Raw genomic sequence first — 21081 nt, forward strand, 5'->3', positions numbered from 1 at the left:
GAGAATGATAACAATCTTCTCAAGAATCAGTTTGAAGTTCTCCAGACTGATAACAATCTTCTCAAGAATCAGTTTGAAGTTCTCCAGACTGATAACAATCTTCTCGAGAATCAGTTTGAAGTTCTCCAGACTGATAACAATCTTCTCGAGAATCAGTTTGAAGTTCTCTAGACTGATAACAATCTTCTCAAGAATCAGTTTGAAGTTCTCCAGGCTGATAACAATCTTCTCATGAATCAGTTTGAAGTTCTCCAGACTGATAACAATCTTCTCAAGAATCAGTTTGAAGTTCTCCAGACTGATAACAATCTTCTCAAGAATCAGTTTGAAGTTCTCCAGGCTGATAACAATCTTCTCAAGAATCAGTTTGAGGTTCTCCAGGCTGATGTTAAGGAGAAATTCATTACTATGGAAGAGGGAACAGCTGATCTGGATCGTAAGGTTCAGTCCCTCTCTGTAGGAACTGAAACATTAGTGGCTGATATTAAGGAGAAATTCATTACTATGGAAGAGGGAACAGCTGATTTGGACAATAAGATCCAGTCCCTTTCTGTAGGAAGTGAAACATTAACTGAGAGAATCAAAACTGCTGAATGTGACAATCGGATTTTGTCTAAAGCTTATGACAGATTGACAGAAAGATTGTCAATACAAGAAGGCATGGTTTATGCCATAAAAATTATGTCCAAAGATGATATGTTATCTCTAACGGACAAACTTCATACTTTAGAATCCTCAATGAAGGCTTTGGAACATAATTCTGGACAGGAGATTCAGACATTGCAGAAGGCAATAGTGAATAGAATTGAAAAGATTGAGGAATTTCTAAATTCTGATGAAGAAGAGCAAAGGGTAGAAGGGCAAATTTTAACTACATCTGTGGGTAAATCTCTCCGGGACAATTTCCACAAAGCTCTACCGACAGCTCTACCTGCCTTTCCAGTAATAACAACAGAGAAGGTGGTTGGTTCCAGAAACCCTAGGGTCATCAAGGAGGATACATGGGAGCCTGTGCGTATGAATGACCTCAAGGAAATTAAACAGGCTGTCATGACTTTTGGGATGCAAGCCTCTTTTGTTAAAGAGATGCTAAGATCTTGGGCCACGACAAACAGAGCAACCCCCTTGGACTGGCTCCAGCTGAGCTCTGCAGTACTTGAGAGTGGACCACAATTGAAATGGCAATGCTTATTCAGGCAAGAGGCTAAACTCTTAGAACAGCAGGAAAAAGCAAAGGGAATTGACATTTCCCTAGATAAAATTCTAGGTGAAGGGCTCTTTTCCGACCCTCAGGAACAAGCTAATTTGGATGAAAACACACTCTCCATGTGTACTACAGCAGCCTTAAGGGCTTGGGACAGGGTACAAGACCCAGGACAGAGAATAGAATCATTTGTCAGAGTTAAACAGGGTCAGAGAGAACCCTTTAGTGACTTTTTACAAAGATTAACTAAGGCTGTACAAATAGGGATATCTGACCCAGAAGCAAGACGTATAATGATTGAGTCTTTGGCTTATGGAAATGCAAATGTGGAATGCAAAAGGATTTTGGGGCCTTTAAAGCTCAGATCAGCGCCTTTGGAAGAATGGGTCTTGCATACACTCAATGTTGATACATTTGATTATGGCACTGAAGCATGGGTAGAAGAAGCAATTTCCAATGGTAAAAGGAGACACCAGAATACCAAATGTTTTAATTGTGGCAAAATGGGTCATATGAAAAGGAATTGTAGACAACGGATTTTCAGAAATAATAATAATAATAATAATAATAATAATAATAATAATAATAATAATGCATCTTTCAGAAATAATAATAATAATGCATCTTCTAGAAATAACAGAAATAGGAGGACTCAGCCTTCAGGTTTATGTAGAAGATGTGGAAAAGGCAGACATTGGACGAATGAATGCAGGTCTACAAGAGATAGACAAGGCAACCTGATACAGTCGGGAAACGTGAGAGGGGGGGCCTCACAGGCCCCCATGGCAAACATGGTTCAGTCATATCCAGTTTCTGCAGAGAACGTGCCTCATCAGGACAATTAGGAAGCCCCATGCCTACTGTTACAAGCAATAATGATCAGAAAGATAAGTTACGTGTGTTTTGGCAAACTTCTATAAATGATCAAAGACCTAAACTGAGAGTGTGTGTAAATGGCATTTTTATTACTGGCCTGCTGGACACAGGTGCTGATGTAAGTATCATTACCCCAGAATCTTGGCATCCGTATTGGCCTCTTCAGAATGTAAATGTTCAGCTCCTGGGAATTGGAACCCTATCTCGAGTAAGGCAGAGCACGAGATGGGTTGAATGTATAGGGCCAGAAGGACAAATAGGAAAATTAAAGCCATATGTAGCCAATATCGCAATGAATTTATGGGGTCGTGACCTATTACAACAATGGAATACCGAAATTAACATTCCTGCTACTTCTAGAGCCTATAGTTCTGAGAATAATATTAAAAGATATTACAAACGGAGAAAACCGGCCATTCGGGCTGTACAAGAACAAGCAATTGATGTCCCTTCAGAGATACCAACAGCCTTGCCTCTAAAATGGTTGACTGAGAAACCAATATGGACAAAGCAATGGCCTTTAGCTGAGGAAAAGTTACAGGCTTTAGAACAGCTGGTACAAGAACAATTAGATGCTGGACATATAGAAGAATCTACCAGCCCTTGGAATTCTCCTGTATTTGTGGTTAAGAAAAAATCAGGTAAATGGAGAATGGTGACAGATCTCAGGGCCATCAACAAGGTTATTCAACCTATGGGCCCTCTGCAATCTGGAATTCCTTTGCCCTCTTTATTACCAAAAGGATGGCCTCTCATAGTTATTGATTTAAAGGATTGTTTTTTCACCATACCTTTGCAAAAAGAAGATAGAGAAAAATTTGCCTTCACAGTGCCTACTTATAACAATTCTCAACCTTCGAGGAGGTACCACTGGACCGTTCTCCCCCAGGGTATGTTAAATAGCCCCTCCCTGTGCCAATATTTTGTGAACCAACCATTGCAAATAATACGCAAGAAATTTCCCAAATCTATAGTATACCATTACATGGACAACATCTTGTTATCCGATTCAAACATGGATACCTTGAACAGACTGTTTGAAGAAATAAAGATACTTTTACCTAAATGGGGATTGCAAATCGCTCCTGAAAAGATTCAGAAGGGAGATTCTGTTAATTATTTAGGTTATAAAATAGGTTTGCAAAAAATTAAGACACAAAAAGCACAAATTAGGAGAGATCGCCTACAGACTCTTAATGACTTTCAAAGACTGTTAGGAGACATTTCCAGTCTACGACCAGCTATTGGAATAACACCTGATCTAATAATTCATTTGAACAAAACCTTGGATGGTGATAAAGATTTAAACAGTCCCAGAGAATTAACAGCTGAAGCAGAAAAGGAACTGACAATGATTGAGGAAAAATTCCAACAGGCACATGTGGACAGGGTGAATCCAGAGCTCGATTGTATTCTTGTCATACTACCATCAAAAATTTCTCCTACAGGAATTTTAATGCAGAGAGATGATATTATTTTGGAATGGATCTTTTTACCACATAAATCAAGTAAGAAACTGAAAACTTATGTGGAAAAAGTCTCTGAGTTAATTTTAAAAGGCAAGCTGAGACTTCGTCAACTAGCAGGCATAGACCCAGCAGAAATTATAGTGCCCTTCACTGCTGATGAACTAAAGAAATTATGGGAAGATAATGAACCATGGCAAAGAGCTTGTGCTAATTTTTTGGGAGACATTAATAACAACTATCCAAAAAGCAAGCGGCTTAACTTCATAAAGAGAACTTCTTGGATTCTTCCTCGAATCGTCCGTGATGCTCCAATAACTGGAGCCCGTACATTCTATACTGATGCCAATAAATCAGGGAAGGCAGGTTACAAATCAGAAGACTTGGATAAGGTGGAACAAAGTCCGTATAATTCTGTCCAGAAGGCAGAATTATATGCCATTCTTATGGTGCTAAGGGATTTTAAAGAACCTATTAATATAGTTACAGATTCACAATACGCAGAAAGAGTTATTTTACATATTGAAACTGCTGAATTTATACCTGATGATACTGAACTAACCTCATTGTTTCTCCAGGTTCAAGATTTGATCAGGAACAGGCTTTGCCCTATGTATATAACACACATCCGATCCCATACGGGTCTGCCAGGTCCTCTAGCACAAGGTAATGCAGAAATTGATCAATTACTGATTGGTAGTGTGCTACAAGCCTCTGAATTTCATAAAAAACATCATGTTAATAGCAAAGGTTTGAAGAAAGAGTTTTCAATTACATGGCAACAAGCTAAGGAGATTGTAAAGAAATGCCCTACTTGCTCTTTCTATAACCAAACGCCACTGCCTGCAGGGGCTAATCCAAAGGGCACCCAAAGGAATGAAATCTGGCAGATGGATGTGTTCCACTTTGCAGAATTTGGCAAATTAAAATATGTTCATCACACCATTGACACTTATTCAGGCTTTCAGTGGGCAACTGCTTTAAGTTCAGAAAAAGCTGATTCAGTAATCACTCATTTATTAGAAGTCATGGCTATCATGGGTATACCTACAGAAATAAAAACGGACAATGGTCCTGCTTATGTTTCTAGGAAAATGAAACGGTTTTTTGATTATTACAATATCAAGCATGTTACAGGTATACCATACAATCCTACAGGTCAAGCAGTCACAGAAAGATCAAATCGAACTATAAAAGATATGTTGAACAAACAGAAAGGGGTGGAAAACACCCCCAGAAATAGGCTACATAATGCTTTGTTAACCTTGAATTTTCTCAACGCTAATGAGAAGGGAACAACGGCTGCAGAAAGACATTGGATAATGGAAAAGTCTACTGAACTAAATCAACCAGTTTATTTCAAGGATGTGCTGACCTCACAATGGAAGCCAGGATATGTGCTACGTTGGGGAAGGGGTTTTGCTCTTATCTCTACAGGTGAGGAAAAATTGTGGATACCATCAAAATTAATAAAGGTTCGGTTTGAAGAAGAGAAGCCACTTGGAAAAGATAAATAACAATTCTTTCATAAGGATGGCGAACATACTGATGGTAAGAAATACAGATAGGTTGGAGGCAGGGTTCTTTTCTTATCTCCACAGGAAAATACTCATCTTCAAAGAAATTGAGGGACCCTGAATATTTAATTACTGATGAATGGACACATTTTATAAGTATTAATTTTTATTTATATATCTTATTAAACATTTCTTTATAAATATATAGAGCTGGTTTTGAAGTTGGACTCTGGCTCAGTCCCTCTCCAATTCCAAGCCTGTTAGTAAGAGAAAAACCCAGAGTTTCTGGAGTTTCTGTCTCATGTCAAGAGCCATGATATGGGACAGAAAGAAATATGAGTTTACAAAACATCCTTGCTTTTCTTCATATCTATCATACTTTTCATTGAATATATATATCATGCCTTTTATTGAATATATATATGTATGTATATATATGTCTATATGATTAATGTTTAAGTTTTTCACAATGAACAATGAGTTTTTCCCGAAGTGACATTTGAAGTTTCCAGGAAGAAGATGGGGCCCCACAACAACAACTCTACCTGGTTGATATGACGTCATGATACTGATAGCGCTACTACAAGACCTGTTTTGGATACCAGCTGCACAAGACGATCCCAACTTGGTTAGCTGAAATGGTGCACATCTTGTACAACATTCTGGCCAGACCTCCACAAAATACTCAGAGACTATTTGCAATTTTAAAAGACATTGATCTTGAAATTTAACCGTCATTTTACTTTCACAGGATCCCCCAGAAAGAACGTCGCCCCCATGACAGCTGGAAGTAATTCTAGAGGACGACGTCCCCTCTCCCAGTAAAGTTTACCCCTGGGTTTAGGGACATCATTTAGGGGTTGGGAGGTTAGGGGAAGAATTTTATAAGCTCAGGGATCATTTTGAAAAAAAAAAGAGGGAATGATGGGATTATAGATTTATAATTGTGAGTTACTGCTTTTAGACAAATATATTGGTATCAATTCTTGTATATTGAAACAAAGTTAAATTATATTGACTATTGTATGCATGCATGTTTCTATGTCTGTTTAAAACATTTTTATGTATTGACATATATTGTATTGATATATATATATTGTATACATTTACCATATTGCAATGTACATTTCTACCTCTGATTAAGATACTTATATAATGTTTGTGCATTGACATATATTTACCATATTGTAATGTATATTTGTACAGTGTTTATATTTGGAGGTCATTATCCTCATTTGTTACACAGTTGTTTATTGTCTTAGTCTTTAAGTTAGATAGATATTGAAAATTATATAGATAAATAGTCATCTAACTTTGTCATTTATAATCAGACTAATCAGGTTCTTTAGATATATAGAGATTATACTCAGTATAGATAGATAATCTTCAACCTCTTCAAAGAGCTGTAGAAAATGGCCTTTAATCTAACTCAGAGTTTCGTGATAGTGAGACACAATTGCTCCTGGCAACACCACTCCATTCCCGAGAGAATGTTGAGCACCAAAGACACTCCACCTGGAGCCTTTCTATTTGGCAGAACTGGCCTTTGGGCAAAGAAATGCCTATACCTCAACCACTGACACAGATACAGAGCGTGCATCAATGGATAAAACAGGACTGTCATATCCTGCCAAGACAGGGTAAGATAGTTTTGAAAAGTTCCTTGCCTTTAATAATGGTATGTCAGTTATGTTAGGCCTTAGCCAAAATTGGTTGACTCAACATTGCAAACGAGACTTTGGGTGATTGCCCAGGTAGTCAGTTGTCTCTGTCAATTGTTGCACATTTTGGATATATCTCGTTTGTTGAGTAGTGTTTATTCCCTTCTCAGATCTTTGACTGAGTTGAAGATTATATAATTGTAGTTACTCTTTACATTATTTGGACTCCTTGAGATAGAATGTTTAGCAAAGCTTTTGTTCTCAATATTGTTTGTTATATTTATTATTTGTTGTTATTGTATGTAGTTGTATTTGGTTTAGTTCTGTCTTATTTAGACAAAAAGGGGAGATGTAGGGATAAGTCCCGCCCCTTAGGGGGCGTGTTCGCCTCGGGCTAATGTCTGCCTATAAATTTGGCAATCGTGCTCCGAGCTGTCTCTTCTACTTTCCTGGTCTCCGCGGGAACGGTGGTTCTGTAAGTCTATTTCTACATCAAAACTATATATATTTTTACAAACTGTCTGCATTCGTTTACGCCGCTACACTGCAGAGAAGCAGAGAACAGACACACTGCCTCTGCCAGCTCACAGTGTTACAGAGAAGCAGAGGGCAGACAGACACACTGCCTCCACCAGCCTACAGTGTTACAGAGAAGCAGAGGGCAGACAGACTGCCTCCGCCAGCTCACAGTGCTGCAGAGAAGCAGAGGGCAGACAGACACACTGTCCTCCGCCAGCCCACGGTGCTGCAGAGAAGCAGAGAACAGACACACTGCCTCTGCCAGCCCACAGTGTTACAGAGAAGCAGAGGGCAGACAGACACACTGCCTCTGCCAGCTCACAGTGTTACAGAGAAGCAGAGGGCAGACAGACACACTGCCTCCGCCAGCCCACAGTGTTACAGAGAAGCAGAGGACAGACAGACACACTGTCCTCCGCCAGCCCACAGTGTTACAGAGAAGCAGAGGACAGACAGACACACTGCCTCCACCAGCCCACAGTGCTGCAGAGAAGCAGAGGACAGACATACTGCCTCCGCCAGCCCACGGTGCTGCAGAGAAGCAGAGGGCAGACAGACACACTGCCTCGCCAGCCTACAGTGTTACAGAGAAGCAGAGGGCAGACAGACACACTGTCCTCCGCCAGCCCACGGTGCTGCAGAGAAGCAGAGAACAGACACACTGCCTCCGCCAGCTCACAGTGTTACAGAGAAGCAGAGGGCAGACAGACACACTGTCCTCCGCCAGCCCACAGTGTTACAGAGAAGCAGAGGACAGACACACTGTCCTCCGCCAGCCCACAGTGTTACAGAGAAGCAGAGGACAGACACACTGCCTCTGCCAGCTCACAGTGCTGCAGAGAAGCAGAGAACAGACACACTGCCTCTGCCAGCTCACAGTGCTGCAGAGAAGCAGAGGGCAGACAGACACACTGCCTCGCCAGCCCACGGTGCTGCAGAGAAGCAGAGAACAGACACACTGCCTCTGCCAGCTCACAGTGCTGCAGAGAAGCAGAGGGCAGACAGACACACTGCCTCGCCAGCCCACGGTGCTGCAGAGAAGCAGAGAACAGACACACTGCCTCTGCCAGCTCACAGTGTTACAGAGAAGCAGAGGACAGACAGACACACTGTCCTCCGCCAGCCCACAGTGTTACAGAGAAGCAGAGGACAGACACACTGCCTCTGCCAGCTCACAGTGCTGCAGAGAAGCAGAGGGCAGACAGACACACTGCCTCGCCAGCCCACGGTGCTGCAGAGAAGCAGAGGGCAGACAGACACACTGCCTCACCAGCCTACAGTGTTACAGAGAAGCAGAGGGCAGACAGACATACTGTCCCCCGCCAGCCCACGGTGCTGCAGAGAAGAAGAGGACAGACAGACACACTGCCTCCGCCAGCCAATGGTGCTCGGGGAGATATTTATAACCAAGGAATAAAAAGCTGTTTTTCAAAAGGGGGTCACAGATTTCAGGCCCCTTTCAATTGCACCTGGAACATTTATCAGAGGGCCCATCGGGATTTCAAAAGATTAGATCTATCCGATGATGTACTCAGGACACAATGGGATTAAAATAGAACCAAAGCCATGGATAACTAGGAAGTTCACAGCTGCTGTGAAATCAAACAGCATATTTCTTTTGAAAATTTTATTTTTAAAAATCAACATATAATGCGTTAAGTTCAATTATGATATTTTAGAGCAAAGGGTGCTTTTGTGACTCTCTTTCCCTGTCTCCCCCACCTCCTGCAACCCCTGTCACCCTGATAGCCTCCCCACTCTTCCATGTCCCATGTGTCTTTCCACCTGTTCCCCCTCCTTCCTCATCCCCTATTATCACCCTCTCCGTCTCCTCCCTAGATTCTCAGGCTTTGCCCACACTCACAGCTGCTTACACGTTCATATGTGTACCCTCTAGGTTAGGACCTGCACGCGACAGGAAACATTTTTATCTTTCTGATTTTGGGTCACCTTGTGAACAGTCTATTTCTAAATAGTCTTTAGTGAAAGAAATTTGAAGGATCTATTTTATTTATTACTTAGTCTCTCTCTTTCTGTGTGTGGGTGTGTGCGTATGCGCACACGAGTGTGCTTGTGTGTGTGTGATGTGTCATTGGATGTATGTGAAGGTCACAACCTTGCCTTCTATGTTGTCTGAGGCAGGTCTCTTGCTGTTTTCTGCTGTGCACCCCAGGCTAGTTGGCCAATGAGAGTCCAGTGATTTTCCTGTCTCCACCCTGCACATTGGAGATAAGGGAGTTGATAATAGAGGCTAATGTCTGCAGAATCACCCGTGTAGTAAATGCTCACTCCCAACTACACGGGACTACAGCAGCTTTTTGCAGTTTTCAAGGGTATTTCGAGTGGGAGGGGTGGCATGTCACATGTCAGGGATGCTACAATTTCAGACATGCACTCCTGCGCCCAGCGTCTGGGGGACTCAGACCATCATGCTGTGCAACAATCGCTTACCTATGGGGCTCTTGCCCCAGTCTGACCCAGTTTATGGAAGGGGACTAGGTGAAAAGAAAGTATCTTTCAACTGCTTTTGTTATAGTTCAGGTTAATGCTCAGCTATGAAGTGTCTCCCCAAAGGGCTCGTGCTGAGGGTTTGGTTCCCGTGCAGTGGAATCCAGAGGTGGGCTTCTTGAAGTGTTGCTTCATAAGGGGCTCTGACCTAATCAGTGGGTTAATCCCTTGATGTTTCCTGTTTGGACAGTATTCACGGGTGGTGAGAGCTGGCTAGATGAAGCTGATCACAGGTGGCAGACCTATGAAGGATGTACAACCCCCAGACACTTCCTGTTTCTCCTCTCTCAGCTTTCTGGCCTCTGAGCCTCAGGCTCCTGCCTCAATGAGGTTTCTGTCTTGTCTCAGGCACAGAGAAAGGAATCCAGACAACCAACCATGGACCTCCGAAGCCGCGAGCTGAGCCAGCCCTATGTCTTTGAAGGTGCTCTTGCTGGGTGTTTTGCTACAGCACGGGGAGACTGAGTACCGTGAGAGCGGCAGATGTTTTCGCTGAGGGCTTTGTGGGTCTGGGGTCTCTACTCAGTGTTGCCACGTGGCACGAAGGACTTTACTAGGAACTAAAGCACCGCTACAGCAAAATACCTGACAAAAGCAACTACGGCAGGCAGGGTTTGTTTCGGCGCACTGTTCAAGGACACAGTCCAGTGCGGTGGTTTAGTGGCAGTGGGAGAAGCTTGAGGTGGCGGTCACATCTGGTCACGTGACATCTGCACTCAGGATGCGGGGAGAAGTGAACTGGCATGCTCAGCTTGCTCTTTCCTTTCATTCTGCCGGGGACTCCAGGCCATTGAAAGATGCCGTCCATAGTCAGGGTTCTACTTCAATCAACAGTCTGGAAAAATCCCAGACAGCTGTGCCCAGAGGTTTGGCTATTTTATAATTCCAGGTTCTCTAAGTTTAAAGCCAAGGATAACCATCTTAGGAAGCCTTGTGAAATGTGTGAATGAAGAGGTGTGGTTGGTTTCAGCAAAGCTTTATTTACACACAGGTGCAGGCCAGGTTTGTACATGGGCTGTTGCTGGTTGACCTGTGATCTCTTGTTGGCTGGTTAAACTGGGCCACTGACTGCTTGTGTTTCAGCTGCATGAGTGGCCCACACATTACCTGCTGACATCCCATTTGCAAAGGCCTCGTCAAGTGCAGGACATGACTGCAAAGGAGGCTGGGAAATTTGCCTCTGGTTTCAAATACTCAGTGTTTGTAGGAGAAGAGGCAAATGACATGTTGGGAAACAGTCATTTCTACCACATCAAAGAGAAATGCCTCCAAGGGCAGTACAGGCAGCGACAGCGTCAAGCCTTGGACCTTCAATAGGAACAGCTTACCCAGCCACCGCACATAAAGAGAGGCGCCTGGCAGAGGGAGTGGCTTTGAGGACTGGGGAGATGGTAGAGTTGAGAAAGTACTTGCCAGGAAAACATGGGGACCCGAGTTCCATCCTCTGCACCTGTGCTGGGGAGGCAGAGGCAGGAGGATTGCTGGACCTAGCTGGCCAGCTAGCCTAGTCTGCTTGGAGTTCCAGTTTAAGTGAGAGACCCTGTCTGAAAAAACCAGGTAGATACAGATCCAGGAACCACACTTCAGGCTGACCTCTGGTCTCCACACATATACCTATGTACTCTTGTCTATTCCTGACATGTGAACACGCCACCCTTTCCTCACAAAATATCCTTGAAAACTGCAAAAAGCTGCTGTAGTCCCATGTAGTTGGGAATAAGCATTTACTACCTGGTGATTCTGCAAACATTGGCACTTTTACTATTATTATTATTGTTATCATCATCATCGTCATCATCTTCCTCCTCACCAAGTGGTGCATAACAATGAGACGTCAGTGTTGGCCATGTTTGATGCCTCTTGCCAAGCACTGCCTGGTGTGCATTTAACGCTCGGAAAACGTTATCTTCTGATTGCTGGCTTCCTCCCCAGCATCACATTGTCTCCTTTAGTTCCTCTACTCCCACGACATGGGTACCAATGCAGAGACAAGGAAACTGCATCGCAGCAGTGATGAGCAAAGGAGGGGGTGTTTCTGCTCCGGTTTGCCACCTCCGTGAGTGGGCGGGGCCTGAAGCAGATAGGGACCATCACACCATGCCTGCAGCACTTTCAAGAGAGGACTGGAGAGATGGCTCAGCAGGTAAAGGTGCATTTGATCCCTGGGACCCACGTGGTGGAAGGAGAGAACTGACTCCTGCAAGTTGTCCTCTGACTGCCTCATGACCACCTGGGGCAAGTGTGAGGCTACACACACACACACACACACACACACACACACACACACACACACAATTAAACAAACAAATACTATTTCAAAAAATTAAAAAGAAAGGGCCTTGCATGGTGCTCCGGGTAAATCTTTTAATCTTCCGTGCAGATCTTGCTTCCAAGTGTGCATGCCCAAGGACCTCAACTCTCAGAGCATGTGGGCAGGTGTCAGAGGAACTAGCCACCCGCCTCGGACATCTAGGATTTCACTAGTTGATTATTTTGCATGGAAATGTGCCGAAACTATCAATATCGTGTTGTTGATAAGAGAAAGAAATTGGGTTTGTCACGAGTAATTATTTCTGAGTGTGTACTGGGTATGAGATCCTGCTCCTGCAAAGACAAACTATTCCCTCTGCTCTGCACGCAGGCTGGCATGGGCCCTGGTCTATGGCACTCATGGATGGTCATCAGTGCTGGGGTTATCAGGATTTCTTTGCTTCATCCTAGCTTATGGTATAAACCAGAACAGGAAAGTTTTAAGAATGAACATGGGGGCTGGGGCGATGACTCAGTCGATAAAGAGCTCACTGCGTAAGCAGGAGGACCTGAGTTTGATTCCCAGAAACCAGGGTAGAGTAGTGAATGATTATGATGCTGGCTCTGGGGAGACAGAGTCAGGCAGGCGCTTGGGCTTGCTGGCCAGCCAGCCTGGCACAGTTGGTCAGTGCCAGGCCAGTGAGAGATTCTGTTTCTCACACCAGCAAACATCAGAGGTTGACCTCTGGCCTCCACATACTTGTGCAGACACGCATGTGTATGTGAGAAAGTGATGACCACAGTGGAGAGGCATCCGCAGAGTGGGCAGTGGCAGGTGGGACGGCTGAAGCACACATGCTCCAAGTATTTGGGCATCACAGAAGATGCTCCGGGCCTGAGCCTGGGCCCTGCCTCGCTCACATCTCCTCACGTTTGCTGCTGGCTCTCTAGCTTGACTTAAGGACACTTGGTAGATGCCAATTAATAAAAGGAAATGCAAGTGCCTTGGTTATAGCTTATATTTCTTGTATGCATGTGAGTGTGTGAGTATGTGTGCATGTGATATATGTATCCACGTGTACATGTGTCTATGTGTATGTACGGAGCCCAGAGGTCACGGTCTGAAGTTTTCCTCCATTGCTCGCTCTCTCTCTCTCTCTCTCTCTTGAGACAGGCTCCTTCACTGAACCTGGAGTGCCCTGATTCAGCTGACTGCCTGCCCTGTAAGCATCAAGGATATACCTGTCTCCTTGACCTCAGCCTCAGCCTGGGGTTACAGGTGTGTGCTACCACAACTGACCTAATTTTTTTTTTAAAGTTAACAGTATTTGCTTGTGTGTCTGATGTGCACTGTGTGTGTGTGGTGCCCACAGAGGCCAGGGGAAGGTTGAGAGTTGCTATGTGGGTGCTGGGAATCAAACCTGCAAGAGCAACCAGTGCCCTTAACCTCTGAGTTACCGCTCCAGCCCCACATCTGGCTTTGTGTGTGTGCTGAGGATCTGAAGTTGGTCTTCCCGCGTGTGTGGCAAGTACATGGCTAGCTAGCACCTCCCCACTCCTCACATCTTTAGGCATTCAGGGTGGGCTCTTCTGCACTCCGAGCCAAGTGTCACGCTTCCCAGTGGCACAGTTGGGCACCAGCCTTACCTGATCCTTTAGGGGAGACCCTCAGGGCCATGTGTGCTTCCACAATCCCTCACGGCACCTCACATGGAACACAACACCTCACCCAAAGCCCCGAAGATAAAGCTGGAAGATACCTCTCCGTGGTCTCCAGTCTGTCTTCCTCTGGCAAGCCATCCAGTGGGGCAGGGACATTGATAGGCAGCATCCCGGTGCTGTACCAGTCACTCCTGTGGGAGAGGACACAAACAGTGAGCACTACAGACGCATCAGCTCCCACTGGCTCTGTGTGACACAGGCTCTCAGACTTGCCACTTAGCTGAGGGCGACCTTGACCTGATGTTCTTTTGCTTCTACCTCTCCAGTTCTGGGATTACAGCTGTGTGGCGTGGTACTATGCCTGGTTTATGCTGTGTTGGGGATGGAGGCCAGGGTTTTGTGCATGTTAGGCAAGCACTCAACCAACTGAGCCACATCCCCAGCCCCTAGAATTTATATATATTCATATTATGTGTGTTATATATCATGGCATGTGTGTGCAGTGTCTGCATATGTATATGCATGTTTGCATGCGTGGGTGTGGATCTGCATGCATGTGGAGCCCAGGGGTTGATTTCTGTGCCATCTTTTACCACCCTCTACCTTAGACTCAGGCAGGATCTCACTGAACCCAGTGCTCACTGATCTGACTAGCCTCGCTAGCCAGTTTCCTCGGGGGAATCCCTGCCTCAGCCTCCCAAGTTGCTGGGATTACAGGCACACACTATCTTGCCAAGCACTTTCATGGGTGCTGGAGATCTGAACTCTTATCCTGATATTTGCATGACAAACACCTTACCCCGTGAGCCATCTTCCCAGCCTCTAGAAAAATAACATTATTTAAAAGGCCTTGAGTGTTGAGGATGTTAAAATAGTTGTGAAAAGGAGAATTTAAAAAGGTTTTGAGTTTGGAATACACATGGGTAATCTGCATATTGAAAATAACATTAAGTCAGTAAGAAAGGGAAATTATGAAACTGAACGGAAACTGAAACAGTTAATTTCATAATCACAGTAGAGGGGGAGGAAGAAAAAGAAGGACTGCAGAGAGATTAGTGGTTAAGAGTCCTTCCAGAGGACCTGAGTTCAGATCCCAGCACCCAAAATGGGCGACTCACAACTGCCTGTAGCTCCAGCTCCAGGGGATCTGACGCCCTCTTCTGGATACTGTAGGCACATTCCCCACACAGACAAGCACATGTACATATAATCAAACAAAACAAATCTTTTTTAAAAAAAGAAGTGGGGAGAAGGGGAGAGAAAGACAACAAAACAACCCAGTAATGCACGTGGCGTGTGACGGTGCCCACACAGCCCAGACTTGGGCGGGGTGAGAGCAATAGGAAGCTCCAAGTGCCTCTGGCTTTATTCTTTGCTCATCAGCATGCTTATGCACGAGGCAATTCTGAGACCGTTCAGGTGTGCTGTTCTCTTCTAGGTTACTTTTGGTCATAGCAACAGAAAAGTACCCAACTCCTCCTCCTCTTCCTCCTCCTCCTCCTCCTTGTCTTCTTCTTCTTCTTCTTCTTCTTCTTCTTCTTCTTCTTCTTCTTCTTCTTCTTCTTCTTCTTCTTCTTCTCTCTCTCTCTCTCTCTCTCTCTCTCTCTCTCTCTCTCTCTCTCTCTCTCCCTCTCTCCACACATACACAGTCAAATTGCTAAAAAGTTTCTTTAGTAGTTGAAGCAATTATTCGGCCAGTAAAGTGTTTATCATGTAAGCATGAGGACCCGAGTTCGGATTCCCAGTACCCACCTAAAAACCTGGACATGAGCCTGTAGACCCATGGAGAAAAAAGAACCCTGGGGGCTCACTAGCCAGCCAATGTAGTCCAGTCAGGGAATTCCAAGTTCAGTGAGGCACCCTATCTTAAAATATACGTGGAGATAGATTGAGGAAGACAGGAGACGTCAACCTTTGATGTCCACAGGCACATGCATACATGTGAACACAAACACACAAAATATGAAATGGCAGAGAGCAAGCATAACTATGGGTGTGGACTGGGATCGCAAAGCATCGGAATGAAGTTGTTACTTCTAAGATCTATACACCAACTCAGGTGTGTTTCTATGTACCTATGTGTATTTTCATATAGCAAGCATGTTTCGTGTGTTCTGCAGCTTTGTCTGTTTGATAGTTTCTGATACTACCTCCTCTACAGCAGCCATTTGTACACTTGCACACCCCTCCCCCACTTGAGACACCCTGGCCTCCTCCTCCCAGAGGTTAATCCTGCTACCAGCTTCTGACAAAGATCCCAGGTCCTTTCCTGTGGGGGTGGCTATTTTTATTTTTTGTGTGAGTGTGTGTGTGCACACGAGTACAGCATCCATGGAGACTAGAAGGCAACATGGAACTCCTGGAGCTGGAGTTAGTAGCATAGATGTCGGGAACCGAACTCGTGTCCTCTGGAAGAGCAGATCCGGCCCTTAACCTCCAAGCCAAGTGGAAAATTCCACCCAAACAGTAGAACCTGTGAAATCAGAGGGATTCTTGTCCAAAAAGGGATGGAGATGTGTAGTAATAAGAGCGGCGGGGCTGCGTCCCCAACACCCCAGCCGCCTGCTTGGCTAGCTTTACCCGAAATAATTACACGGACACTGCACACAAACTGCATTCATTTAAACACTGCTTGGCTCATTTCTACCTAGCCTCTTCTAGGCTAACTCTCGCACCTGGACTAGCCCATTTCTTATCATCTGTATAGCACCGGTCTTACCGGGAAGATTCTAGCCTAAGTCCATCCTGGGTCGGAGCTTCATAGTGTGCATCTTCCCTGGAGCAGGGAGCATGGCGTCTATCTGAGGCGTCTGCTCCGGAGAGGAGAGCTGTCGAGTCTGAGCTCACTTCCTCTTCCTCCCAGCGTTTTGTTCTGTTTACTCCTCCCACCTATCTCCTAACCAATGAGAGCCAAGCAGTTTCTTTTTATTTAATCAATGACCTTCCTCCATCATTTCCCCTTTTTCGGTTTAAACAAAAAAAAAAGGCTTTAACTTTAACATAGCAAAATTACATATAACGAAACAGTTATCAAGTAAAAGTTACAATAATCTTTATCATAACTAAGGAAAACTATAACTATAACTAACTATTCTTAACTCCATCAAAGACTCCAGAAAGATACAATACTACCTAAGCAAACAAGAAAAAAGCAACTTTTAAAACTCTAGAAATGACAGAGACATCTCGCTGCCTGGACAGTCACCCAAAGTTCCTCTGTACTGTTGAGGCATCCATCTTCAGCCTTCAGGCCCAAGGTGTCCAGCAGACATTTCCATAAAGCAGGAAAATTCAAAGTCAGTTCAGTCACTATCTGTTGTGTCCTGTAGAATGTCTCGCAGACTCTTTCATGAATCAGGAACCCCGAAAGATCATCTTACCTTAGGCAAGTTTAGTAGTCCTCTCTCTGTGGGTTCTCTGTGTCCAGCTTATGCAATAGTCCAGGCAAGAGCAGTTTCTTGCCCAAATGGCTATCAAACTCCATAAGGATCCTCTTCGATGCCCATCTTCCTCTTGAAGTAGATTGGTGCTGCCAGGAGCAGAGTGTCTCATTGTCATGAAAAGTCCTAAGTTATTAAAACATTAAATGTCCTATTCTGTAATCTTTGAAAGACATGAAGAATGTCTATCTAAAATATATCTCTATATATCTAGAAAATCTAACTAACATGACTACAAGCTTTACTATTATCGATGATTATCCATTAACAACCTATATTTCTTAATTATACAGTACATATTTAAATGAACTACACAATCACAGTACCTTAATCAAAATCAGAAACACTTATACATATAACAAAATTGACCATAAATCTCTAGCAATAAAGCAAAATCTATACTAATGTAAATTATTCATATCTATATCACATCCCCCTTTAAATGTAAAAGAACATTTATAAACCATATTTGGGAACATGGGCGCAGTTTTTTTTTTCTCTCCAAATTGCTTCCTGCTGAATGGGGGTGCTGTTAATCAGATCATTTAGGGTGTAACCTGTGTGCCAGGTTTATCTCAGTTGGCAGTTGAGTGAAGTAATTTTTTGAGGGCGTTCACAGGAGCCTTTCGGGAGGTCGTGGTCTATCATACCAAATCGGAATAGATGCAGTCCACAGGGTCTGGTCCTCTGTGAAAACAAAAGAAGAATCTCTTTTCCAAAGTATCATATCCTTAGATCCAAATTCTGAAATCATACCCTCATGATATCCGTTCTGGTTCCACTTGGCAGCCCATATAATGAAATGTCTCTCTGTACTTAGCTCCTTCACAGTCAAAAATTTTAAAGAAAACACAATGTACATAATCCAGACTCTCTGAATTTTCCATTTTTACGTGGCTTATTTTTCTTTATTTCTTTTAATCTCTTAACTATCTGTACTCTGTCTCTTTAAAGACTTTACCTTTTTTTTTTTTAAACCATTAACTTTATTCTCTATATTCTTTTTCTTCTCTCTCCCAAGCCTACGTACATTCATCCAACAGAGTGACTCATTTAGTGGTCTGAATCTGTCCTATTGTGAATCTGCAATTTTTTAGTATCCAGGAGCACTTTTGATTTGCGCCTTTAAATCACTAGGCGCTTAAGAATGTAAGCTGTGACATTCCTAGGTTAACTTTTTGCTTTTTGAGCGTATATCTTTGACCTGGAATAGCTCTGTAGACCAGGCTCTCAGAGATCCGCCTGTCTCTGCCTCCCAGGCATTGGGATTAAAGGTGTTTGCTACTACACCTTGAACTCACAGAGATCTGTTTGTCTCTGCTTTTTAGGCACTGGATTAAAGGCGTGTGCTACCACACCCAACTACTCTCTTTCTTCCTTATTTTTGTTTTTTGCTTTAAGAACTTCAACTTTTAGTCTGCATATATTTTCAACACACTGTAAACCATTTAGAAATTTTCTTTGTCTTTGAATCTCTCTTTACAGTATATCTCTCTTTTTCTGACCACAAGAGCCTTTAAATTACTGAGCAATATCAGTAGGACTAAAGGCGTGGCTTTGTGGGCTAGATGTAGCCCATTCCTTAGCTTTCCAGCCTCATGGTTGAGGTACTGGCTGCAAGGTCCCTGCCAGCCAGCGAGCTACAACAGACAACACTCAAGTCCTCTCTTGGTAGCCGGCCCTCCTGCCTCAAACAGTCAGAGTTTGCCCTGGCAGGATGGCCCAGAAAGCCGGCATTTTAAAACAACACAGGTTTGTTCCTGCTGCTGAGTCAGGAAAATTTCAAAATGGAGGACGTACCATTTTGTGCTAGCTCTGGGGCTACCAGGTAGGAGCGGCACTCAGCACTTTAATTCTGAGACTGAGCGTGCAGCACAGAAATTCTTTTCATCCAAGTTACATCCAAGTCTGACACGCAGAGCATTGCGCAGTCTGAAAACACGTCCCTGTATGGTGGCAGGAATCTGCCATGCTCTTCCGCCTGCCTAAGCCTGATTCTGCCTTCTGCTCAGGAGCAGGCAGGGAGCTCTGAGTCATCATCACGTCTCAGAGCACTCTCCTTCCAATCCCAAGCGGGAACACAAACATAAAGCCAGAGTTTGCACTGGTGGCACAGCCCCAGGAAGCCACGCTTTGAAATGACACAGCGTTTTTTCTGCTGCTGTTGCCGAATCAGGAAATCTCTCTACAGCATGCCACCAACAAACAGCAAAAATCTGTGTTAAACTCTCTCTCCCTTATTTTTAAGCCTTTTCAGGTTTTTTAAGTGGGTTTAGCCCATCACGTCGGGCGCCATTTGTAGTAATAGGGGCGGCGGGGCTGCGTCCCCAACACCCCAGCCGCCTGCTCGGCTAGCTTTACCCGAAATAATTACACGGACACTGCACACAAACTGCATTCATTTAAACACTGCTTGGCTCATTTCTACCTAGCCTCTTCTAGGCTAACTCTCGCACCTGGACTAGCCCATTTCTTATCATCTGTATAGCACCGGTCTTACCGGGAAGATTCTAGCCTAAGTCCATCCTGGGTCGGAGCTTCATAGTGTGCATCTTCCCTGGAGCAGGGAGCATGGCGTCTATCTGAGGCGTCTGCTCCGGAGAGGAGAGCTGTCGAGTCTGAGCTCACTTCCTCTTCCTCCCAGTGTTTTGTTCTGTTTACTCCTCCCACCTATCTCCTAACCAATGAGAGCCAAGCAGTTTCTTTTTATTTAATCAATGACCTTCCTCCATCAGAGATGTGGGAACTGGACCACTTTCCAGCATCTACACTGGTCTGAGATGATGAAATGGTAGCAACCAAGGGACTTTCGTGGAATAAAAATGTAAAATCCAGGCCGGGTGGTGGTGGCGCACGCCTTTAATCCGAGCACTCTGGAGGCAGAGGCAGGGGGGTCTCTGTGAGTTTGAGGCCAGCCTGATCTACAAGAGCAAGTTCCAGGACAGCCAGAGCTACACAGAGAGACCCTGTCTTAAAAAAAGGAAAGAAAGGGAAAGAAAAGAAAAGGAAAGAAAGACAAAGAAGAGCAAAGCCTCACTAGGATCAGGCAAAGGAAAGGCGTGCCAGCTTGCCCTCCATCCACATGTGGACACAGGCAAGCAAGACGGCTCCTGCCACTAAGCCTGATGTCGTAAGCTTGGTTCCTGGGACCCGCATGGCGGGAAGAGAGAACAGACATGGCCTGAATGCACCCGTACTCACACACACATGCACATGAAATAAAGAAGAAGGCCCTGTCTGTGAACCAGAAAGTCATCCCTAACTAGACACAAAATCTGCCTGGTGCCTTGACTTATGAGAAACATGCACACTGTTTATAGCCTTTTGTTGTAGCCCCCTGAGCAGGTTAATACAGAAGAGAATTACCGTTATTATTTGTAACTGCTTTCAGAAACAACAGCCTGATCTTCAATCCAACAACTGCTATAAACCCGAAATAGGAAAATAAAGATTTTTTTTTTCTTTTGAGACAGGGTCTCATGTAGCCCAGGCTGGCCTTGAACTCACTGTGTAGCTGAGAATGATGTAGAACTCCTGATTCTCCTGCTTCCACTTCCCGGTGCTGAGATTACAGAGGTGCACCACCTGATCCGTTTCCTGATCCCAAGGCTTTGTGTGGTTATACCTGTACTCCACCCGTGCGGTGCTCAGCTCTGCTCCTGGGTTTTGAGCTGTTAGGCAGTGGCTGTTTACGTTGGAACAAACTTGCCAGACAGAGCATTGAGACACAGAAACTGAAGGCAAAAAGTCATGGCGGGAGGTTTTCACTGATATAGCCTTTATGTTTACTGCATGGCTATTCGGGACCAAGACAACCCCTCCTGACTTCCCACTAACAGAACAGCCCTGGGCGATGTTTCCAAGGACGTCACTTTGGAAAAATGAACTGGCTAATTTTTAACACTTGGAGTCCATGCGCGTTAAAAGTGAGTGCGCTGGAGTCCGAACACTACCCAGGCCCAGCAGAGTCTCTTTTAC

At 44.4% G+C, this 21081-nt stretch overlaps 1 protein-coding gene across 1 annotated transcript in view; it reads right to left on the bottom strand.

Annotated features, from left to right (window-relative positions):
* The window catches only part of Cfap221 (cilia and flagella associated protein 221), a 98239-nt gene that overhangs the window by 4017 nt on the left and 73141 nt on the right, over positions 1–21081 (bottom strand). Inside the window, exon 22 of the mRNA XM_075987393.1 lies at positions 13762–13854. Coding sequence (XP_075843508.1) covers positions 13762–13854 — 93 coding nt within the window. The remainder of the gene's footprint in view (positions 1–13761; positions 13855–21081) is intronic.

This window comes from Microtus pennsylvanicus, chromosome 10 (genome assembly GCF_037038515.1).
Source record: "Microtus pennsylvanicus isolate mMicPen1 chromosome 10, mMicPen1.hap1, whole genome shotgun sequence".
Taxonomy (NCBI): Eukaryota; Metazoa; Chordata; class Mammalia; order Rodentia; family Cricetidae; genus Microtus; species Microtus pennsylvanicus.